At 36.3% G+C, this 26308-nt stretch overlaps 1 protein-coding gene across 11 annotated transcripts in view; it reads right to left on the reverse strand.

Annotated features, from left to right (window-relative positions):
• The window catches only part of CBLB (Cbl proto-oncogene B), a 214548-nt gene that overhangs the window by 20637 nt on the left and 167603 nt on the right, over positions 1-26308 (reverse strand). For 8 of the 11 annotated variants that reach the window (XM_045851235.1, XM_045851236.1, XM_045851242.1 and 5 more), the window contains 4 exons: positions 13968-14114; positions 10851-10948; positions 10604-10735; positions 7451-7591 (listed from right to left, as the gene is read on the reverse strand). In XM_045851235.1, the coding sequence (XP_045707191.1) occupies positions 7451-7591; positions 10604-10735; positions 10851-10948; positions 13968-14114 (518 nt within the window). The remainder of the gene's footprint in view (positions 1-7450; positions 7592-10603; positions 10736-10850; positions 10949-13967; positions 14115-26308) is intronic. The other 3 variants (XM_045851244.1, XM_045851241.1, XM_045851240.1) reach the window with 1 other exon arrangement.

Raw genomic sequence — 26308 nt, forward strand, 5'->3', positions numbered from 1 at the left:
TCCAGTGCTCTAGAGGCAGCAGCTCAAAAAAAATGTCTGGGACATACGAGGAGAAACTAAATTCCAGCCTCAGGGCCAGGGCTGGAAGAGCAGGGTTCAGGACAGCTCTCTCCAGTAACGGAAGTACTGGTAGGTGCCACTGTATTTTGTTGAGCGCTCCCCATACCCCACTGTCCTAGTCAAGGTGGGTGCCAAATCTGAGATCTTTACTAACCTGGCTAACACTATTTGCCTCACCTTAGTGATTCCCTGACACTCTTCCTCATCTTACTAGCATACCTGGCTGAATCTCTTCCACTGGCTCCTCACACAAGTAGTCTGCCTCGGCTCACGCTTCAGAATTTCCTAAAATTTATCAAAGGCCCACAAAATGCAAATGAGCAGTAAGTATCTGGCTTTGGTGTGTCCAGTACCTCTTGCTAAACTACCTCAAGATTGGCATGACCCACCTGAATTGGCAATGTAACTCCCAACAGGTAACCCGAAGCCTAGCATAAGAAGCATCTAGTCTTGGCTTGGAAAGTAGCCTCAACTAAATGGCCACAAACATGGCACTAGTGGCAGCTGGCCTCAACTCACACCATGGCACCCACCAAAGGGCTCCAAGCCCAACACTGGTGGCTGCCAGCCTTGGTTCATAAAAAGAGTCTCACTCAGGAACCTCTCAGCCCAGCACAAGCAGAAACCAACACACATTACTTTGTGGCTCCTACTAGACACCCTCCAAGCTGGGGACAAGCAGTAGATGAATCTGATCTACACTGTAGCCCTTTTAGGAGACTCTAGAACAAACACACCTGGTGGCCAGTTATCACCCACCAGAGCCCCACCTAACTAGCTTCACAAGTTACAAACCTGAAGAATAGATTTGGCTGGCACTAGAGCCCTACCAATGTGATTCCTGCTTGTGGGGTTGACCCCTGTACAACAGCTCATCCACTATAGTCACAGCCAGTCCTTAGAACCCCTCAGCCAGAAGGTCAAATTGACCCACTGATATGAACACAGGAATCAAGGCTCAACTACAATAGGAAGGCACACACAACCCTCATAAGGGACATCTCTGAAGCACTGCCCAGCTGAAGTGACCAGGGAGATTGCATCACTGGGTTCCACAAGATAGCTAAATAAAGCCAGGATGCAAAGACTAGGAGATGAAGCAGATCTACCTAATACATAGTAACAAATACATGGAGTTAGCTAAAATGAGGACACAACAAAACATGTGTTAAATAAAAGAATAGGACAAAACTATAGAAAAGAACTAAATGGAGACAAGCAATACGCCAGACATAAAGCTCAAAACACTGGTTTTAAGGGTGGTCAATTAACATAGGCAAAGGATAGATGAGCTCAGTGAGAACTTCAACAATGAGGTAGGAAAGGTAAAAATGGGATAGAAAACAAAAAAAAGAATGAGTCAGAAATGGAGAATACAATAACTGAAATGAAATGTACACCAGATGGAATCAACAACAGACTAGATGAAGTATAGGATAAAATCTGCAATCTGGAAGACAAGGTAGTGAAAACAAATTATACATTGTGATCAAGTGGGGTTTATTCCTGGGATTCAAGGTGGTTCATATCTACCAGTCAATTAATATGATCCACCACAAAACAAAAGGAAGGCTAGAATTTATAAGAACATATTGATACACGGAGAAAATCCAGCACTTGAGAAAATCCAACATTCTTTCATGACAAAAGACTCTCAGCAAAGAGGGGATAGAGAGAAGACGCTTCCATGTATGGCTAGATGTGATAAACACACACCTAACATCATACTCAATGGTGAGAAGCATAAAGCTTTCTCTCCAAGATTAGGAACAAGACAAAAATGCCCACTTTTACTGGATGTCCTAGCCATAGCAATCAGACAAAAGAAAGAATGAAAGGAGAAAGAAAGAAACAAGGCACCCAGTTTGGAAAGAAGTAAAACTGTCATTATTTGCAGATGACATGATACTCTACACAGAGTACCCTACAGATTCCACCAAAAATTATAAGAATAAATTTAGTAAAAGAGTGGACTCAAAATTAATATTTAGAAATTGGTTGCATTTTCATACACCAATAAAAAACTATCAGAAACAGAAATTAAGAAAACAATCCTATCAGTGGATTGAGTGTGGGCCTGTGAACCAAGAAGTCACTGCTTCTGTTCCCAGTCAAGGCACATGCCTGGGTTGTGGGTCAGGTCCCCAGTCGGGGGCGCTCAAGAGGCAACCACACACTGGTGTTTCTCTTTCTTTCTCCTTCCCTTCCCCTCTAAACATAAATAAGTAAAATCTTAAAAACAAAAAAATAAAGAAAACAATCCTACTTACAATTACATCAAAATGCATGAGATACCTAAGAATAAATTTAGCTGAGGGGGTAAAAGACCTGTTTTCAGAATAGTATAAGGTAATCAAGAATGAAGTTGAAGAAAATACAAATAATGGAAGTATATACTATCCTCATGGATAGGAAGAACATCATTCAAATGTCCATACTACTATCCAAAGCAATCTTTAGAATCAATACAACTGCTATGAAAATACCAATGGCACTTTTCACCGAACTAGAAAAACAACAATCCTAAAATTTATATGGGCCTACAAGAGATCCTGAATAGCCAAAGCAATCCTGAGAAAGAGAACAAAGTTGAAGGTATTATGCTACCTGATATCAGTCTATGTACCACAAAGCTATATAATCAAAACAGCATGGTACTGGCATGAAAACAGTCATAGATCAATGAACCAGAATAAAAAGCCCAGAAATAAACCCATGCCTTTATAGTCAAATAATCTATGACAAAGGAGGCAAATATAAAATATATACAATGGGGTAAAGACAGTCCATTCAATAAATAGCATTGGGAAAAATGGACAGATACATGCAAACAAATGAACACCATATGTATATACAAATAAACTCAAAATGGATAAAAGCTTCAAACGTAAGACCCAAAAGCATAAAACTCCTAGAAGAAAACATAAGCAATAAACTCTGACATTGCTCTTAGCAATATTTTTTTGGATATGTCTCCTCAGGCAAGGGAAACAAAAGAAAAAATAAACAAATAGGCATATATCAAACTGAAAAGTGTCTGCACGGGAAAGGAAACCATCAACAAAATGAAAAGACAACTAAATGAATAGCAATACGTATTCAATATTCATCAAAAATACATTGGTTAAGAGCTAAAACATATAAGGAACTCATATAACTTAACACAAAAATAAATGATTTAAAAATGGGCTAAAGACCTGGAAGGAATCTAATCCTTTTTTTCCCACAAATACTGTAATTTAAGATAGTTCTAATAAATATCCAAGGCTGTCTCTTTTCTGAGTTAAACATCCTGAGTTCCTTTAACCTACTATAGTTTAAATGGTATGGTTTGAGTTCCCTTTACCATCCAGGCTGCACACTTCTTAGGTGTATTTCCACCCGGCGATTCTTAAAACTAAGCATGCATCAAAATCACTGGGAAGACTTATGACACAGGTGGCAAACACAAGGCCTGCGGGCCGAATACAGCCCTCCACCTTGTTTCTAGCTGGTGGCAGCACTGAGCTCTCACTTAACTGTTAAGGAATAGTTACATTTATAGTCCTAAAATTACATTCGGCCCTTTGAAGACAACTGCGAGGCTGATGTGGCCCCCAGTGAAAATGAGTTTGATACACCTGACTTATGAAAACAGACTACTGGGTCTTACTCATTTAGGAAACCCCAATTGGGTCCTATGAATTTGCATTTTTAATTATTATTTTTTAATCCTCACCTGAGGATATCTTTATTGATTTTTTAGAGAGAGAGAGTAAGGGGTAGAGAAAGAGAGAAGAAACATTGATGTGAGAGAGAAACATCAATCAGTTGCCTACCATATGCACCCTGACTGGGGAGAGCGGGGATAGAACCCATAACCTCTCATTGTACAAAAGACACTCCAACTAACTGAACCACCTGGCCAGGACTGAATTCGAATTTTAAGGACATGCCCAGGTGATGCTGATGCTATTGGTCTGAGGGCCACAGTTTTAGCTCTAGCCCATCAATCTTTCAACAGCTGAACAAGTGGTCTCCGTGCCCCTGAGCACTGGGAGGACCTCACCTCACTCCCGCTCTGACTGGAACTCTGTGAGTGCAGCCTCCACACAGCACAAGCTCCCTTTTGGTAGCCACATCATGCTGGTGCTTTATAAAGGCCACAGTCATCAAGTATCCATAAATACTTTTCAATACTCTTACAAATGATCCAAATTTTCTCTGTATTTTACTTAGGCAATTGCATTTCTGGATCCAAGTGGAAAACTTTCATTTATCTCTAAATCAAGTCAATTTTGCTAGCATTTATATTTGAATTATGACTTAAAATTGGATATGGACTACAAAAGGGATTCCAGGTTTAAAAAACAGTGAAGGAAGCTTCAATAATGGCACCACAGACACTGTATTTTGTGCACTGCACAAAGACATGAAATTATGGGAATGCACATACATAAATACAACCTTGGTTTTGTTCTCAGAGCACTGTTCCTGGCACAAAGGGGAGGGAGGGGTGCCTATTTCAATACGCCAGCACAAAAGAAGTGCCTTTTTGTAATTCACATAAAAGCACATATATGCTAACTGTATACCTGGGCTTGGAGACTGGAAGTATAAAGCTTTGTTTGAGGACTCTCCTGGTTTTATTAGGATATGACTGTCCTGTCCAAGTAGACGGCTCATGTACAGCAGGGCATTACTATTCTGCCAAAAAAAATCTTACAGGCAAGGCTAAAACAGAAAATAGATATAAGGAGCAAGAGAGCTATGTCCCTGCTTCACTTCCCTACTTTGATCCTACTGGAGTCCTGAGGCTCCTTTGCAGAAACATAGGACTGCAGTTTGAAATTATTACTACAGAGCAGTCGCTGGGCCAGGGGGCTGGAAAGGTGGACCTGACAAGTGTGCAGGACACTGAGCACTGTGACAAAGAGAGGCAGGTGTGATTAGGTATTTCATACAACATCGAGAGAAAATCCAACCTTTGTCTTTAATTGGGGATAGTGATTTCCTCAACTAAGTCTTACCGATAGTGGCCAGAAAAGATTTATCATTACACTGGACTAAAATTTTACATGTTAAATAATAATTAAAAAAATAGCTGTAAGATGCTCCTACAGTCTCTTTAAATTTAGCATTAACCTTTAAAAAAAATCTCTTATGGTTCCACAATGTTGAGTTAAACATTCCTTTAGCATTCTTCCATGAAGTCCAATTCTTAGGGTGAAGAACCACTGTTGTGAATCTTCTATTATAGTTCTTTATACATTATAATGTATTAAATACTTGGCAAAATAATAGTGAAATGCTTATTTATGAGCTAGAAGAAACCTTCATATTCTATGATATGATTAGGTAAAAATAATTAAAATATTTCTTTTTAAAAGGACAGCTAATGTATACAGTATAAAATGGAATAAAAACAGTGTTCTGAATGGATCTCAAAGGATCTGACAACAGACTAGAAATGTCTTGTTAATGATATACAAGACTGGAAAAGGAGAAGAGATGTTGCCATTTTTTTTCTTAAAAGTATTTATTATTAAGGAATGTCAACACTATTGTGAGTGCAATTGGAATACTCCCATGTACAAAAGGAGGTCAAGGGAGAGTCAGCAGGTTCAAACGACACTGCTCTGATCCCCTGTGGGCTCCTCCCGTGGGTTAAGGGCCATTGCTGCTGTGCCCCTTGTAGCCAGGCAAAGTCAAAGCAATCAAACCTGTATACAAAGTACTACAAAACAATTTATACAACTTTTATTTAATAAAAGGGGGTATTTTCACCTTGAAGTACCAATTTTTTTAGTAATCTTGAGAGCATATTGATGAATACTTTTACATAAAGCACAATGAACAATAAAATCATGATAAAGATACCAAATATTTTATAATCGATTCTATTAATAAAAATAGGGAAAAGTATGTATGTGTGTAAAATGTTTTTGTCTAGCTCCTGGAAAGCTTGACCTAATTTTAAAAGAAGGCACTTCATTGAAGATTCATTTGATGGGGCTTAAATCACATATAAAAAAGGAGAATGGTACATTGTAGGAATCTGGCCAGAAACTATCCAGAATTTAGCCTTGGGAAAGGTTAACTAAGATTTAGAGTGATTTATTTTTAAAAATATGAATTAAAGTCCATGTATAAAGCAAAGATTAGAAAAAGTATAAGTGTAAAGCAAATTATAATGCTTATGTGCAGCTGTATAAAAATTTAAGCGACTAAGCTCCCAATGCTGTATGCTTGGGTTTTAGAAGGGCATGGCCCCAGCTCGCTGATGAGCATCTTGTGGGTCCCTGTACTTTAGGGGCCAAGGGCATGTCAACAGGACAAGTGACACAGAAAACAGTTCATTTTACTGATGAAAGATTAAACTCAATAGTATTTCTTAAAAACTGAAGCTATACATTCCAAGGTTCATGTCTGATCTGTGTCTTATACACAAAGCTCAAACTTTCTGAATTACGAAATGAAGTGGGAAAGGACAGAAAAATGAAGGCTAAAGGTGAATGATAATGGTTAAGACTCCGAAGTCTTACAGTGGCGAAAGGACAAACTGCACTCTTTTAAGGCTTTTCCATGATTTATCTCATACAGAAATGTAAAAGCAGTTGTTAAGAAAAGATATTTATCCTATTGTTAACCAACTCAAATCGAGGAGGCCCTCTTTCGGAGCCCAGATCCCAGTAGCACCAGCAGGACAGCTTGCAATGGTTAATTTAATACATAACTGAGTATTTTTTCCTGAGAATTCTGACTCATGGAGTAGATGGTTTAAGTTCCTTTATTTTATTTCTACTGTGTACTTGAGTTTTAAAAAGGTATGTATCAATTTTTCCTTGAAAACAAAAATTTGAGTAGATACACTGAGACATTAAAAAAATGTAACAGAATAAAGGTATTCCAGAAAACCTTACCAATGTTATAACAATGTAATTTACCAAAATATTATAATGTAATTTACCAAAATATATTTTTGAACAAAATTATGCCCAAGATATACGTGGTAAAACTTTTAAAACTTACTAGAAAAAAATTATAGTACTTAGAATTGGAGACGGCATTTAAACTTTGTCTCTGGTCACTCTGTGGTGAATGCCCAGCTACAGAGCCCTCCTGGGTCTCAGGAATGCCTTCTGGACCACAGGGTGCTGCTACTTGGAGATCGGTGATCTCCAGGGCACCATTGCTAAATTCTGTTATTCCCTATTTCTCTCTCCATTTTTGTAATCCTTTTACAAATGAACCAACCAATTGACAAACAGATCTACCCAACTGCTATTTTCCTCACTCAGAGTTTTTTTCTGCCAGGGAGACAGAAACCAATGAATTACATATTTGACAGTATGATCTAAGAAATACTTTTGCTTTAAGTGGAAAGCTTTCCTTGGTTTTTTCCTCCTACCTGAAGGAAGAAGGAAGAGGTCCTGTCCTGAGGACGGTCGGCTGCTGGAGCCAGGAGGTTTCGAATGTTCGATGAGACTGTGCCTTGCAGGAGGTGGGGGAGGTGGAAGGGATGGGGGCACGGCAGCAAAAGCATCTTCACCTGCATTTAAAGAAAGGTCAGTATCAACAGCAGAACTTCATTAGTTGCAACACAGCATCAGGCCAAAATAATGATTGATTTTCTCTTACTGCTTGTGAAGAACTTCACCTGCAGTGTCTATCCAGCTGTTCACCAGCTTCAGTAATGGGAGTTAATTATTTTGTGGGAGTTTGGAGAACAGCAAACCAGACACACAAACACACATGTGTGTGCAAATTTTTCTATCCCTCAGGCCTTTCTATTAAAACGGAGTACTGCATGTTATAAAACAGGTGAATATTCATCTGTAAACTTTATAATATTAAGACACTAGAATTTTGAACTAAAAATTATGTCACACATTCCAAACGGAATTCTTTGTGCAACAGCCTCTAATTAGAAAATCATACTATTAGAAAATCATACTATGACAAAAATTTAGTGTCACAGAATAGATTATCTTTTAAAGTTTATTCCACTGGATTTTAATATTGAAGCTAATATTCCATATATTGTCAAACTATGTAGAAAATGCACCTAGAGTAGAAGAATATGGTACTTATCTACTTACAAGATAGCTCTAAAGAGGAACAGCTAAATATAGAGCTACCTTTTGTGGTCCCAAAGCTGGTTACGTACATTTGCTGTTTCCCAGCTTTACTAACTACAGAACATTGCCGCATGCGTTTGTCTATTTTCTCCTGCCACATACACTTTTCTACTCATATGTTCCCTTACATTGATTCTTTAAAAAAAGACAGTTGCAGTGTTATGTATTTTTGTAAGCAATCTTTGTGAATGAAACAGTGTAAAATAAACACCCACATGTTCTAGAAATAAAAATTCACATGTATATTAATTTGCTGACAAACACAAACGTATACTTAAAGTTTTACCATCCATCCAGGTTGCCTTGTAAAAAACACTGAAAATATTTTCTCTAATGATCAGAAATATTTTTCTAACTTAAAATATTTGAAGGTATGAGTAGTATTTCTGTTTTCATTCCGACCTTCAGCTATATGCTAACTTCTCTTATTCATTTAAATCCTTTTTCAGCGCCTAAATGTCAGGTACCATGCTAGGCACATTGGTACTGTGAAGATCAAAATCATAAGGCCCTGACCCAAGGAGCTTAGATTCCACATGGAAATCTCAGCAAAGTTCACAAATGATTCAGGATGCAAGTCACATAGGTCCCACAGACAGATATATTCATTTTAGGAGGGGAGAGAAATTAAGAAAGTGACATTCAGCAAGGTGTTACCAAAAACAAGAAGGTCTGGAGTATCAGTGGCTCAAAACTCTTTACTCATGAAACGTTAGGATGGTGTCCTCTAGACAGAGTAAACTGTATGAATAAAGCTTCAGATACACATGAGGAAGGTGGCGTTAAAGAGACAGGTTGGAACATTTATCTGTCCTGTCCAGTATGATAGTCACCATCACATGTAGTTATGTAGGTTTTTTTTCTGCTTTGAAAATGTGTTTTATTCTATTTCATAATCATCAATTAAACATATTCTGTGATATGAAATACAGAAATGAGTAAGAACATTATGCTTGCCATGTGGGAGAATACTGTCCAGAAGATGATCAGATATCATCCCCAAATGGGTAACACGTATTGCTGTCCTCTCAGTTTCACCATCGCTCATGTGAATATACAGACTCCTACATCACCACACAGAATTCTATTGGACAGTGCTTATCTAGGTCCTAAGGACTCGGGTAGAAGGTTCAAAACCAAAGTATAGGAAGAAGGGAGAAAAACACTAGGCAAAGAAGGAAGTTAGGAGGCTCTTATAATTCATGTAGGTGAGAATAAAGCATTGAACAACAGAAGGAACACAGGAAAGGTGTCAAGTGTAAAACAAAAAGAATAGGAGAGCAAAATATACTGCAATATTTAAGTGGAAACACTGGTTGATGGTGTTTGAGGAAAAAAATCAAAAGGTTCCTTTCACATTTCTAGTATTCTAATAATTCAGCTAAGTTTATAAGTGGACTTTCATCATACATTATTTTATATCATGGTGATTTGCTACTGTGAAGCATTAATGTGTGTAAAGGTTCTCTAATTGTCTTCCTCCAAAAATAGGGTAAGAAGCTTCTCACACAGAATTAATGAAATAAATACAGATACCTAAGTTTAACATATATACACACCTGTGTGTACCTTCATACATGTACACACAGCAAACATACAATAGTATACTTCTCCATCTTAACATCTGAAACAAAGAAATTTAAATTCGTTGCATGTGTTTTTGGTAATTCTTTTCAATGATTATAAGACAGAATTTATTCTTAGCTCCCTATAATAAAATATATAATTTTCCATAATGTAACTAGCTAAGTGAAAGTGGGTCATTAAATGCTGAAAGAAACAATACATATTCGTTAAGAACTGTACTTAAAGGAAATCTCAGATGAACGCTTCAGCTTTACTAGAACACGAGTGCCTGAACAAGGCTCCCACATAGGTTTTTTGTAGACTACATTTAGTACATAAGTTGGTAAAATTCTGACTGATGGCCAGCTATTTACAACATTGCTTCAGACATCTAAACTAGCGATTTTCAATCTTTTTTATTTCATAGTACACATAAATCAACTACTAAAATCCTGTGGAACACCAAAAAATATATTTTTGCCCATCTGACAAAAAATAAATAGGTATAATTTTGATTCATTCACTGGATGGCTACTGTTGTGTTGGCTGTTGCCATTTTTTATTTGACAATCTAAGGCAAAGAGCTCAGTGCTCCTGACTAAACAGTCAGGGACTGCATGTTTTACAATTGTGGCACACCAGTGTCCCATGGCACACAAACTGAAAATTGAAGATTTACACAGAATAATGGTCACATGAACTTGGCAGCCACCATTACCTGAAGGATCATCTCTAAATCAGACAAATTCATAACCTAGTGAGTCTGTATTATACTGAATGCTGATTTCTGATAACTCAGATATTAAGTGAAAGAAGAGGCAGGGTGGCTTATTTGAAATTTTTTTTAAAGTTTCAACCTAATGGAGGGATGAGAAGATCATAATCAGAGGGCGTCCTGTTGAGTGAAGAACCATGCTTTGGATTGTCCCGAGTTGGAGGCCTGGCAGGTGGTAATGGCACTGGATCAGAGGCTGAATCAAAAACATCTCCTAGAGGATAACACAAAATCTTAATGTATTTTCAGTTCAACAGTGGTATGGAATTTTGCCTTTAAATTCCGACCATTAAGATGTAGAATGCAAAGAGAGTATGTGCAATACATACCCTTTAAATATATGCCTAACTCAGGGATGTTTGATTTCTTCATCTCTGAAGGTGTTCCATGTGTTCCATTCAATATACAATGGCCATTATCATAAGACCTGAAGCAGAGAGCAGAGGATAGAAATCATAAGGTCACTTTCCTTTTGAAAGTCATTTGGGAGGGTGATGGGATCTAGCAACCCAGCTCATATAATAAAGTGTGAAAACAAATAATAATTCATTTGGTTTTCTGGGAAAAGTGCAAATAATATTATCTAGATACTCCTACCCACATATTTTTACAAAGCAGAAGTATCCCACTGAAGACAAATAATCTTTCTTTTTTAAGTTAAACCAAGAATTACAATGGTCACAAAAATTGTTGCTACTCTAAAAGTCTTTGAACATAACATAAAGTTTTGAAAGAGTTCACTAATAACTGTGACATACTTAAAGAAAAAATATAATAAAGCAAAAGATATATTAGCAATCCCAGTGATTTCATTATATTTTAATGGTATTTAACATTATATTTTTATTTCTGTAATTTAAGTTTACCTTATAATAAACTAGAGCCCAAAGATGGAGAATTATCTAACAACCAGCAGTTCTATTACAGTTCTGATTGGCGTTTTCAAAGACCCAGAGTCTATAGTATAATCTCACCGCTGTGGTGAACAAAATGCTGGCGCTTCTAACAAAAGTACCAAAATGACTTTCACAGAAGTTTTGGATATACAACAAATATTTTGATCTAGATGTCTATAAAGGATAATAGTCACTAAAAAGTACTTTTGTTGTCGAAATCATACTGTGAACACTGGATAAAACCGGGGCATGGGAAGACAGCAGCAGGAAGGGAAAATGCAGAGTGCATTTTGTCTTCAGAATACAGCTGTGTGACAATGAACTCTCTGCTCACCGAGTTATTCTGCTCATAGAAAGCTATATTGAAAACGGGGTTTATAATTTACTTTTCTCTAATTTACTCTGAATTCTCGGGCAAAGTAGAAGTATATATCTATTAGAGGAGATGGTGGATATTTGAATAGTTATTGAAGAGTGCTTCATCTGAAATTCATTTTCATTCTCTCTGGTGGCCACCTCTCTTCAAGGGGCCAGAGATGGCTGATTTAAAAAATAGTTATCATGTTGATAACTATAGTTGAATTTTCATAATAATGATGGATTTTTACTAAAACTGAATTGAATTATTCATCTACCATTTAACCTGTTTCACATATTTACTTCTGCTGCTCCATAGGGGAGGGCAGGGACAGAGGGGAAAGAGCTGTTCAGCTTACAGTGTGCCCTGCAGAGCATATAAGAAGATACTTCATTCGTCAGCTTTCAGAAACAAATTAGACATAAAATGCACTCCAATTAAGTTTAGGGATTATCAACATTTATTACTTCTCTATAACAGTACAAAGATGGTAATGACGGTCATAATTCAAATTTATTTTCTGGTTTTAGGAGGCCTGCCACCAAAGAGCTCATCCAATATGATGTGACAATTAAAATTTAAAGTATTAAAATTATACCCCTCACTTCTCCAGCAATGAAAAATAATGAGACACTATGTAGACAGAAAAAGCACGTCTTATTTCAGTTTTTAAAAATTATTATACATTGGTAAGAGTCAAAGGAACTGAAAATTTTAACAATTTATATTTGATGTAAAGGAATAACTTTTTTCTCTAATGAGAGCAGCAGACATTTGGTTCTTCTGATATAACAAATTGCCTCTCGGTTAATTTTTTTTGTCTCTGCACAGATACTATTTTAGCAACAAATGTCTTAAACACCAATTAGTAAGAAGTACTTTGGTTCTTGCTTGGAACTATGAAGCCCTAGACTTCAGAATGTTAATAATTTTTGCAGAGTGTTGATAATTCTAACAAGGATCATTCATTAAGACAGATCTCTGGTTAAAATGAACACTTGCTCCTCAAATGTTGTGTTTTCTACCTCAGTACGATAGTCAAAGAAAGGCATTAAAAGAGTTTTAGACTTTTCATCTGAAAAAGGGACAGTCCATACATAAACTAAAATGCCTTCTGCTGACTGACTTGACCTAAAAAGGAAATGGCATACTAAGATGACACAGATGACTGAGTGTCCAACCACTCTCCTATTTCTCAATCAAGAGCTACTGGAGGGCAGAAGGCTGGGCCACCAGCAGTAGTTGAACCCTGCTCTATTTTCCTAGCATAGCTTCAGGGATGTTATTATACAATGAAAACTGGAGCTTAAAAAAATAAATTTTGAAACTGAGATTTCACTTACTGAGTATCTCATATATGTCAGTCTTTTAAAAAGATAAAAAGAATAACCTTATTATATTATGGTTACTAATTCAATTACATAAATGTAGAATCCTCCTTCTACCTAAAGACAAACTAATATTTCAATACACACCACTCATTTTTAATAATTCATATACCTCAATGGAGCTACAACTACTAAGATCAAGGATATCTCCATTTGAACTAGGATAAACAAGTGAAAACCCGCCCCCCTCCAAAACCCACTATTCCTCACATTCTTATTTGATCTAAGCAAAAATAAAATATATAGTACCTGATAAAAACAGTTAAGAAACCCAATTTTAGGGTTTTTAAATTTTTCTTCAAGATATGAATAGAAGGAGGTAGCATGTTAAAATGGGAAATGAATATAAATTATACAAATCTTTACATCATGAAGAAAAATTCTAAGGAAGATTAGCAATAATACACTAGTTTCTAAGCACTAATTTTTTTCTTCATGAGATAGATACTTAAAACTTATAAAATGGACTGAAAATAGCTTATTGAAAATTCATGAATTAATCATTACTATAGGTAACCTACAAAGTTTTATCAGAATATAGTTTGTTTTGGTAGAGAGAGGCAACGAAGTGTCCCATTAGACTTACTGGTTAACTAATTAAGTCAAATGGTTTCCTGACAAACCTGTATCTTTCAGTTTTCTCTGAAAGTAATGCAGAAAACAGTACATAGAAAGAAGAGGCTTTGAGCAAGAAATTAAGGATTTTAAATAAATAGATATAATGTAATTGCTAAAAAAACAAATACCACAAATGATACTGTTTACGCAGATGTGAGATGATGAAGAAGCTGCCCACATGCTTACCTAAGAGGAGGTTTTACATTATGACAATGAGATGGTTGAGAAGTCAGGGGAACAGGATGGGATGAAGGGATCTTATATTCATCGTCATCTTCCTCTACTGGGTCTCTCGTTTTCTCTGAAAGAGAATTTGCTAATGGACCAGTACACCTACCAGAGGGCAGAAAACAAACAAAAAAGAAATCCAGTATAGTATAAGCATAATAATTTACAACATGTAAGTCTGATGTGATATATTCAAATTAAAGAAGCTACTCTGTCATGTATATGCATTTTTCAATTACAAGGTCAGGATAACATCAGAAGGTCTGTTCTTATGCTAAATACAAATGAAATGGATTTTTCAATCTTTCGTTAAGACTTTACAGATAGAAGAATTGTTATAACTTTAAATGGCACACTAAGGAAAACTGATAACTTGTCAAATAAAATGGTCTTGGAGTTGTAAAAGAAGATGCATAAAATTATTAAAACCAAAGCTACTAAAATATTAACATTTCATTCCAATTGAAATGGGTAAATTAAGATCATATATACATACATATGTAGTAGTTATATATATTATGTATGGTAGTTTTATATATTAATGAAGTTCTTATAGAAAGGACAAGTTTTCTGTCTCTTGTGAATATTACCTATGGTCAAACAAAATCCACTTTAATTAAAAACAATTCTTCCTTCTGAGAAGTCACAATTCAAATTGTTACTTTTTTCCCCAAACCAACTAAGAACTAAAAGTGACTGAAACAATTAGAAGTAGATAATGAGAGAACTAATTAAGCTGGTGAGGTACAGTACACTGTTTTTCTGGCTTACATTCCCAGGCAAAATAAAAAAGAATGAAAATGAGAAAGTGATCACTTAGTATCAGAAAAATTGTTCAAGCATTTTATTCATCCATGAGATCAAATAAAACAAAGCCAAGCAAAGAAAAACCTACTGTTTTTCACAGTTGTTACTGGAGTTTAACCGTTGCTGATGCAAGAGGAAAATGCCAAATTAGAAATGCACAAACCTATCCTGACCAACTTTAGGACAGCCAGCCAGTTTATAAGACATTAGAGATACGCATGGGTCCAGAGCTTTTTATTAATCACCATGGATCTCTTAACAAATCTATTTGATTGTTTTCTAAAACAAATTTTGTGATTCTATCCCTCTGGTTCTATTTTGCTCATTAGTTCATTTTGTTCACTAAATTCCTTTTATAAGTGAGATGATATGGTATTTGTCTTTCACTGACTGGCTTATTTCATGTCTGGAACAGACTGACAGTGGTAAGAAGGGAGGAGGGAAGAAGCTACTGTTGGATAGAAGGTGAAGGGATGCATCAAGGAACATGTATGAAGGACCCATGGACATGGATAACGGGGTGGGGACTATGGAAATGGGGGTGGGTTGAGTGGAGAAGGACAAGGGGGAAATAATTGGAACTGTAAAACAAAACTTAAAAATTTGGGTCTTCTGTATGTCCTCCTTGGAGAAGTATCTCTTCAAGTCCTTTGCCCATTTTTGAATAGGACTGTTAGTCTTCCTGGAGTGGAGTTGTGTGCGTTCTTTATATACTTTGGATATCAAACCCTTGTCCCAGGTATCTTTAGCAAATATATTTTCCCATACAGTTGGTTCCCTTTTCATTTCGCTGATGTTTTCTTTAGCTGTGCAGAAGCTTTTTGTTTTGATGAAATCCTATTTGTTTATTCTTTCCTTTATGTCCCTTGCTCTAGGGGACATATCAGTGAAAATATTGCTGCATGGAATATCTGAGATTTTCCTGCCTATGTTCTCCTCTAGGGCTTTCTCCAAAGAGGACATACAGAGGGCCCAGAGACATATGAAAGGATGCTCAGGATCACTAGCTATCAGAGAGATGCAAATTAAAACCACAATGAAGTATCACCTCACACTGGTCAGAATGGCTATCATAAACAAATCAACTAACAATAAGTGCTGGTGATGTTAAGAAAAGGGAACCCTAGTGCACTGTTGGTGGGAATGCAGACTGGTGCAGCCACTGTGGAAAACAATATGGAATTTCCTCAGAAAACTAAAAGTGGAACCACCTTTTGACCCAGCAATTCCACTGCTAGGATTATATCCTAAGAACCCTGAAACACCTTAATAGGATGTTCATAACATCCTAATGTTCATAGCAGCACAATTTACAATAGCCAAGTGCTGGAAGCAACCTAAGTGTCCATCAGTAAATGAATGGATCAAAAAACTGTGGTACATTTATACAATGGAATACTACACAGCAGAAAGAAAGAAGGACCTCCTACCCTTTGCAATAGCATGGATGAAACTGGAGAGCATTATGCTAAATGAAGTAAGCCAGGTGGTGAAAGACAAATACCATATGATCTCACCTTTAACTGGAACCTAGTGAACAAAACAAACAAGTGAGAAAAATAGAACCAGAGACATGGAAATAAAGAACTCACAATAGCCAGAGGGGAGAGGATAATGGGGGGAGCAGGGGGAAGGGTTGTCAGAAACATGTATAAAGGACACATGTACAAAGCCAAAAGGGGGTACGATTGAGGGTGGGAGGTGGGGATGGCTGGGGTTGGGAGGAAATAGAGACAACTGTACCTCAACAACAATTAAAAAAATGGAACTGAAAAAAAAATTGGGACTGCAATTTTGAAGCACCTTCTGTAGAGGGAGCAAGAGGCCTTTGGTATATTAGCCATCAAGCAATCCTGAAATAAGTTTCATTTTGGTATCTTCTCACTAGTTAGAGTGAAAACAATTTTAAAGGCTTTCGTTGTGCCCATTACAAGAAGACATTTTGAAAAACCTGAAGGTTTTTAAGTTTCAATAATATAATTGAATTATCTAGAAGTTCAGAGATGAAAGAAAAATTTTTTCTAAGATTTTTCAAAAGTGTTATTTTTTACCTATCTTTGGAGACTTTTTTAATAACAAGTTTTAATTCTTGTTTGCTTGAGTGACCTTGGAAATCAAATGACAGTTCATGGTAGGATGAAAGCGAAGAGATGATACAGTGACAAAGTCCACTGTAAGTGGCCAGAGTACCAGTTACTAATCTTACTAATAGCTAAGGATTACTCCTCCCATGGTATAGCCCTGCAAGATGTAAGATGTACATTCCAAATGGAGCCAGTGAGCATATGGACAACAAAATGATGACTTGATTAGAGAAGGGATTTCAAACATTACCTTTCCACAAACTCTTAATAAATGTGAACATGCATATATCAATTTGGCTAACTCAAGGACCAGCATGGGTTCTTTTAGCAAATGAAATGAGAAATTTATACACCTTTTTTATGCCCTAATATACTTTCATTCATAGTGAAACTTTTTTCCTATGCAAATCAAATACATACTCTTTAAAAGAAAAGCACCAACTGACCAAATAGCCAACAACCATATCAGCATTAGGAGCATTCTACTATCTGCCTGTTGCAGGTTATTTTCAAAGATTCAAGTTTGTAAAGATGCACAGCATATAAGACATGAACAGACAATTTTTGAAATCACATCTGTTGTGGCTGACTCTATATTTCCTCTTCAGTGATAAAGAATTTCAACTGGATAATTCCCCTCTACTCTTTCTCTGGGGCAAACCCATGGAGAAAACATTTCTGAAGGAAATTAAAAACAAAGTAGGGGAGGTGAGGTACATGACGGGTAAGGAGTGTGTACAGGAAATCTCTGTACCTTCTCCTTAAGTTTTTCCTGAATCTAAAACTGCTCTAAAAAATAGAGCCTTATTTTCCAAAAATGAAAAAGGAGGGTACAATTAAGATAAAGAAGTTTTATGCAAAATACCAAAAGAGAAATTTCAATTCTTGCAGACAATTACAATATATGTAATTATATGTGGGATTTTTCCCCTTGCACAAACTCATTCTAGGTGCAGGTTCAATTTAAATGGCAACTAAATAAGTAGTAAAATAATTAAGAATTTTCTTAGCAACCATGTATATTTACTTTTGGCAGTAGAGAAAATATCTAACTTTGTGACATAGGAAAATTTTCAGTCGCTGATTTAGTTTATGGGAAATTTTAGGATACCAGAAAAATTAAAAAAAAAAAAAAAGAAACCCCACAAATTACATTTGGCTGGTTCCAAGTTAAAGTTGCCAGGTAAACTACCCTACTACTTACATCTTCTACTTCATTTTCTTCATATTATCATCATTCATTCATGGAGTGTTCTCCACTGTGGCTGTCACCCCTGAATTAATACACTAGTAATACACAAGGACAGATGCTCTCAAAATTGTACAGCCATCCTCACCGCAAACTGCTCCTCTTGTAAAATTCACTGTTATTTGAGGTGTCAGTGAGTGATGCATGCATGTTCTGCAGGTGCACATTTGAAACAAACCAAGAATATGTAATCTAACACTGTTTTTCATCAGTGATTTGTACATTTTGGAACTGAAGGCTCACAGGTACATTCCTGTACAGCATTCCATGTTCCTCGTGTCAGGCAGAGAGGGTGGGGCAAAAATAGATTCGCAGTTGTAAGTATGCAAACAGTTTATTTTTGTATTATTATTTATCAATGTATTACTTTCACATGAACTGTAGACCTACTTTTGTCCCACCCTGTATAATCAGAGGGGTGACCTTCTACATATCCCATTGGCTTTACCTGTGTAAACAGATTTTAATTACCACACTACTAAGTTCTTTTCTTGCCTTCATTTGAGAAATTCTTAATCCCTAAATTAGTCCAATATGTAAAAATCTTTATTTAGGAACATCTGCAGGCAAGTTTTTAAAGAATGTTTATGAAAACCGAATCTTGTAACTATCCCAGTCCTAACAGAGAAAATACCTAACTCAGAGAAATCACAGTCCAGAGAAGTGGTCACACAAAATGCATCTGTATTTGAAATGATGGCACATGCGCAGCACAGAAGTCATTTCTCCAATTATCAGAGTGAGGTCTGTAATATACACACTGATTTTGAGGGTTCTTTCATGACATTAAGGAAAATTAATGTGATATATTATTAGGTTTAATGTTTCATTTGTAAGCATTTTCACTGATTTGGTTATAAATTGGGTAAATTTCAAGTTACATTTTCAAATTAACTTAATTAGGGCCAGTATTCCTTCTAACACTTTTAAGGGTCTGTGCTGGCAATCAAGATAAATGTCAAAGAAACTTGTATATTTCTTGCGACTCTTTCCAATTCTTGTTGAACAATAAAGACTTCGAGATATTTAAAGTGGCATTATTTGCAATAACCAAAATGTGGAAACACCCCAAATGCTCCCCAATGGAGGTGTTTTACAATGAAATACTTACCCTGTGAATAAAAGGGACAAACTATTGAAAACACTTGACAATATGGATAATTCTCAAATGTATTATGCTAATTAGAAAGAAGTTACAGTATGTAGACTCAAAAGGATACATACTGTATGATTCTATTTATATGGGCTGGAAAAAGCAAAACTACATGGACATAAATCAGATCAGTAATTTCCAAGGGGTTAGGGTGAGAGAATACATTCAAATAAGGCATGGGGATTTTTTGTTTTTCAGTGATAAATTGTTCTGTATCTTGATTGTAGTGTTGGTTACACGACTAGCATTTGTTAAATTGTACATTAAACTGGGTAAGTTTTACTGTACATAAATTATACTTTAATTGGAATTTTTTAAATGAAAGTTTTATTTTAACTCATTTAAAATATTGCCCATGAAAATGTACTGCCCATAAGCATCGTTCACAAACAAATTGGCTTAATATTCTTAGTGGCCTTCAAAACCTTATTTAATTCTATTTGAGCCTATGGAGAAACATTAACAGAAACATAAGAAATATTTGAATATGGTAGAATATGTGAAAATGCTCTTAGTAGGAAAATAAAATTGCTTTCCAGCCCTACACATTTTCTATCAAAGGACTGATATGTTTTTTGGGGGTGAGGAGAATATATGGTAGATTATGACTCTGTGGGACAAAAAAAGGAACAGTATGAGGAATGTATGTTAGATTGCATATGCAAATAGAATCCAATGGCTCACATGTCTGTCTAAGGCTACCTAATCTTTTGTGGTCATAAATTACAAGTAACAAACCTGTCAGACCACTGGGGTTAATGTTCACATCAGTTCCTATTACCGCTTTTAGTCAGAGAAAATGAAAGGTTAGTGGGATTACTGGCATTCCCCCACCCAGATTATGGCCATCCTCCAAAAGTCATCTTCCTGTAACAGAAGAGAAGGGGGGTTACGATCCCAAATTTAAAAAGTATAATACTAAAATTTAAAAAAAAACAATGCCCATATTTATTTTTTACCCTTTCTACACACTTGCTCTTTTTGTTGAGGCTAGTTTAAAATGATGCACTTAAAGCCCTCAATTCTCTTTATCAATGTGCCAACAAGTAGGTTCCAGCAATTCCCCCACAAAACACTACAAAACCTATGTTAGGATAGTCAAGCTGCCTTGCAGGAGATTTAAATAACACTTATATTTTTTCTGGCATAATGACATTGATTTATAAGTTAGGTCTGAATCAAATCAATGGGTTCAAACAAAAGGCACAAACATTTCTCCATGATACATAAATGAAAGAAAGCCATAGTGATCTTAATGAACAAATGAAAAGAAGGACCCCTTCACACCACCCCCTACATATCATGTCAATTGTTATTTATAGGAAACTGCCATCTTTGATAAAAGTGTGCCTTTCCATCCACCCAAGGGAAAATAATAAACAAAAATACTGTATCATTTTAGCAAGTCTTAAAAGGACTTTAAGGTAATAGAATGAAAGCTGGTTCAAAGACAAATAAAAAAGCAACGGTGTTTATTCACTAGGATTCACTAGGGCTAATAAAATAGAGTAATTCTTTATACAACTTTACCTTTCACTAAAAAAGTTTTCTACTATGTTATATTTAAATCGGTGACACTAATTTCATACTGAATATGAACAGGATCAATGAAAAACTGTAGCATACATTTCACCACACAATTCCTCAGGTGAAAAATAGCAGGAAAGAGCAGTTTCCCTGCTCTTTTGACAGTAAGTGTAAGAAACGGAGCCCTGTGTGCACCATATACAATACAAAAATGTATACCAGGCTCATTACCCTTAAGTTTGCAAAAATCACAATGTGTTATTTCTTTTAATAGCTTCTGTGGCTTAGTACTTTTTTCTGTCATTTACTCTGCAGTTAAAGCAAAGCAAAACAAAAACTTTACTCTCTACAATGAATTTGCCCATCTTTTCAGTCAAATTGATCTAGCTTTAACAGTTTTATACCTATTTATGGACCATTTTGGCCACTATGTTTTAATTCTATTTTATTGATTATGCTATTACAGTTGTCCTAGTTTTTTTGGCCCCTTTATTCCCGCTCTGCCCTGCAGGCCCCACCCTCCAGTATTCCCCCTCGCCCCTAGTTTATGTCCACTGGTTGTACATATAAGTTCTTTGGCTTCTCTATTTCCTATACCATTCTTAACCTCCCCCTGTCTACTTTATGGCTACCAATTATGCTTCTTATTCCCTGTACCCCTACCTCATTCTTCCCCTCACCCACCCCACTGAAAACCCTCCATGTGATCTCAATTTCTCTGGTTCTCTATTCCTGTTCTAGTTGTTTGCTTAGTTTTTGTTTTTTAGTTTCAGTTGTTGATAGTTATGAGTTCATCGTTATTTTACTGTTCATAGCTTTTTATCTATTTCTTAGATAAATCTCTATAACAGTTCATATCATAATGGCTTGGTGATCCTGTAACTTGACCTTATCTGGGAAACACTTCATCTGCCCTTCCATTCTAAATAACAGCTTTGCTGGATAGAGTAATCTTGGATGGAGGTCCTTGCCTTTCATGACTTCGAATACTTCTTTCCAGCCCTTTCTTGCTTCTAAGTTTTCTTTTGAGAAATCAGCTGACAATCTTATGGGCACTCCTTTGTAGGTAACTCTTTCCTTTCCCCTTGCTGCTTTTAAGGTTCTCTTCTTATCTTTAATCTTGGGTAACTTAATGATGGTGGCTTGGTGTGTTCCTCCTTGGGTCCAATTTCTTTGGGACTCTCTGGGCTTCCTAGACTTCCTGGAAGTCTATTTCCTTCGCCAGTTAGAGGAAATTTTCCTTCATTATTTGTTCAATTAAGTTTTCGATTTCTTGTTGCTTTTCTTCTCCTTCTGGAATCCCTATGGATGTTGGGGCATTCAGATGTTGGAGCATTTAAAGTTGTCCCAGAGGTTCCTCAGATTCTCCTCATTTTTTTTATTTCTTGTTTCTATATTCTGTTCCATTGGATGTTTATTTTTTCCTTTTGTTCCAAATTACTGATTTGAGTCCCAGTTTCCTTCCCTTCATTGTTGGTTCCCTGTATATTTTGCTTTATTTCACTTTGTGTAGCCTTCATTTCTTCCTTCATTTTGCAACTGAACTCAGTCAATTCAGTGAGCATCCTGTTTACCAGTGTTTTGAACTCTGCATCTGATAGGTTGTCTAACTCCTCATTGCTTAGTTCTTTTCCTGGAGATTTAATGTGTTCTTTCATTTGGGACATATTTCTTTGTCTCTGCACACCTGTTATGTGATAAGGGGCAGAGCCTTTTTGTCAGGGCAGGGCAACCCTCTTTGCTACGCTGTGGTGCTGTGTGTGTGGGAGGAGTCAGATAGGAACAATGCCACTTGCTCTGCTCTAGCCCCACTTCCCAATGAACTCTCCTTTGAGACTGGGAGTTTATCCTGCCTTTGTGACCCCCACAGTAGTTTACAGCTAGAGGTTTTGAGTCTTTAGTTTCCTGGTCAGCCAACACTGCCTTGCCTGCCTGGTCTGCCACCTTGCTGTGGGTCCTCTCCGCACACCTGGCTTTTGGCCACTATTTCAAATAACCACACTCCCAGGCACATACACACTTCCAATACTCTCTTAGATAACTCTCACTAGAAGGTGGCAGTAGTTGAGGCTGCATTCACATATCTGCATTTATAGTTTCTTTTCCCCAGCAATTTGATATATAAAGGGAAATTATGATAATAACAAATAGCATATAATATTTACTAAAATTTTTCTACACAGAAATGTCCTAAATATGTTTTCTACAATATCAACATTTCAGGGGTAAATGGTATATAGTTATCTCGAAGGTAATACTTTAAATATATGAGTTCCTTCATTGTTAAAAATCTCAAAGAATTTTACCTTTCCTATATCTAAAAATGTAACCAACTTACTAAATTTGGCACTGGGAAGAAATGAATTTATCAGCTTTAGATAGCATCCACTGAAATTTTTCTCTGGAGGGTGTTTACATGCCATAGGCATTCGGTGATATGCTACACCATGAACTTGAGCATGTGTGGGTTGCACTCACTATGTGGAAGACAAGAGTAAACCACTGATGCAATTTCTTTCTCAATCTTTATTTCTCTCTACTTTTCTTACCTTGAAAACTCTTAAGATGAGACTGTTTTCTCATTCATAGGGTGGCCACAGTTGGAGCTGACTTGATGGCATGTAACAACTGAAATATTGGTACCAATGCAATACAAAGTTTCAGCTCAGATGGCATGGCCAACTATCCCCTCAACATGTCTGTCTAGAGATGTCTTGTGCAATAGGCATCCAGAACTCAACAGATCCGTTAGCCATGATTTCACCACCTCTGCCCCCTTCCCCAACATGCTCCTTCTCTGATCCCCCTCACTTTGGTAAATGGCACCACCTGTGTCACCCAGCTTTTTTAGCCAAAAAGCTATGTGAGTGTCATCACTGACTACCATACCTCACTAACAGACCTCCAACTTATTATCAGGTATTTTGGAGTCAAAATGCAACCCAAAACTGACCATCTAACTCCATCAGCATCATTCTAGTCAAAGCTCTGGCTGTACCATCGCTTAATAATCTAGCATATCAGTCAACTGCGAGTTTCCATCGGTCCCCCTGCATCCACTTCTGCTTTCCTAAAGACAATTCTCCACAGAGCAGCTAGTGAACCTCTTTAAAAACACAAACTAGTGCCATGTCAAAAGCTGATCAAAATTACAAATGGCTCCTAAAACTAACCAAACCAAAATTCTTAGCATGGCCTTAAAGACATGATTTATTTCCTGCATACCTTACTCAACTCCAGCCACACTGCCCTTCTTGCTCTTCTTCAAATATGGCAAGGGGACCCACTTGTCCCACTGTTTTGAACTTGAGTTCTATTCATGCTTGTCACTTAGATAACCTCGGGACCCTTTCCTTGACTTTTCAGTTTTCTGTTAGAAGACTACTTTTCCTGATGAACTCATTTAAAGTATAAACCCATCACCATTAACCCCCTCCCTGCTTTACTTTTTCTTCTAGCATTCACCACTACCTGACAATATGCTGTAGTTACTGGTTTCCTTTCTGTTCTCCCTAACTAGAGCACCAATTCCAAGGAGAACGGCATTTTTATCTTGTTCACACTAAATCTTCAGTCAGTACATGCAACTGAATGAAAGTGGGAGAGGCAAAATTTGATTCCCTAATTTACTGAGCCTAAAATATTAGCAACCTTATATGTCTAGAAAAATACATGACAATAGTCAACACTACCACCTCCAACAAAAAAAAGCCTTTTTACAAAAATATGAACCACATAATATTGGTTTGTATGTATTTGAAAGTTTAATATATCAAAAAGCACAAAAGGTCCATTTCTAAAGGGCAAGGCATAAGAAATATATTCTTAAAAAAAAAAAACAACAACTTCCGCAGTATTCCAGAACATTATCTTAGCTGGAAGTACTATTACATTATTACTTACAATAATTCTTTTGCTCATTTTCCAACATCTGATCTTGTGTGAAGTAAACTAAATATTTTTAACTGTTTTAGGTTATATTGTTTAATTTTGAAAAAACAAATTATTTCATGATTGAAAATAATTTAGAAAAATCTTTACCACAAGATAAAAATAATCCACAAAGATTTTTTTATTCTCCCACAACCAAAAAACTAATTAACTAAATTTCAAGATTTTATTTAAAAATTTATAGCTAAATGTCAATATTAATAGAAGCAACTTAGAAAAACCATTTAAGAAAAAATATGTAAACTTATACACACTAGTAAAGTTTCAGCTTTTATGACTGAAAACAAGAAAAAAGTACAGCTTCTTCTAGGTCTCAAAATATACTACACAATAAGAGTTACAGCCCTAGCTGTGTGGTTCAGTGAATTGACTGCCAGCCTGTGAACTAAAGGGTCACTGGTTCGATTCCCAGTCAGGGCACTTGCCTGGGTTGGAGGCCAGGTCCCCCGGAGGGGGCGTGTGAGAAGCAACCAGACAGTGATGTTTCTCTCCCTTTCTTTCTCCTTTCTTCCCCTCTCTCTAAAAATAAATAAATGTATCTTTTTAAAAATTCTACTCAAGCAAGTTGGTGAGAGATACACATGGCAGAAGAAAACGAGAACTTCTTAAGGAAATTAAATTTGAGTTCCAAGTACCAAGGGCATCTACTCCCTCTTAATAAAATGGTAATCTAGTCCCTGATTGCATTTGGCTACTCATCTTCTTATACATAGAGCTGTTGACTCAATCTGCCTTTCTGCAATCCTTATTCTCTCAGGGCACATGCCTGGGTTGGGGCATATACAAGGGGCAACTGATTGGTGTTTCTCTCTCCTTCCTTCTCCCTCTCTTCCCCTCTCACTCTTAAAAAAATTGCATAGAACCTAAAAAGCAGAAGTTCAAAACCATTTTGGAGATTATTTAAATAGATGGATCCTTTCATTTAGCAAATGGAGAAAGTGAGGCCCAGAGAAGTTACCTTGTTCAGAGACAGACAAATCCTTAATGTTGGTGTCAGGTCTGGGACCAGGTCTGATTTTATTTAATGTTCATTCAGAATTCTATGCTGGTTTTATAATAAAGTACATAAAGGGTTAAGAAAAATGCTTATTTAATTATTAAGCGACAAAGGAGGGCATGAACTTATCTCTATAAAATAATCTAAATCATATTTTAAAAAGTCTTAAAAGAAAAAAAAGACAAAATGTTAAAACTGAGTATTGATATTTGGGAAATGTATATACTTGCATTTAAGTATTTAATTTTTTTCTTTTTTTAATATAATAATACTCTCCTTATTTTCTACAATAAACAACTGCTACCTAATAGTAAAAATAAGAAATAAATCAGAGAGATAAATGTGCTAGTAAAAGCCAACACTTGTATTATTAGCTATGGTTAATTTGCAGCATGTTAAATGCAAAACTAATTTGCTATTAAGCATGCATTGCTAAAATATTTCTCTGGTTCAGCAAAGCAAAAGCATTGATTCTGTTGGAAAAATCAAGACAAAAAAGGGAGAAAGTATATCTACATGCACATATAAACT

The sequence above is a fragment of the Phyllostomus hastatus genome, unplaced genomic scaffold (genome assembly GCF_019186645.2).
Source record: "Phyllostomus hastatus isolate PE091 unplaced genomic scaffold, TTU_PhHast_1.1 phas_contig_86, whole genome shotgun sequence".
NCBI lineage: Eukaryota > Metazoa > Chordata > Mammalia > Chiroptera > Phyllostomidae > Phyllostomus > Phyllostomus hastatus.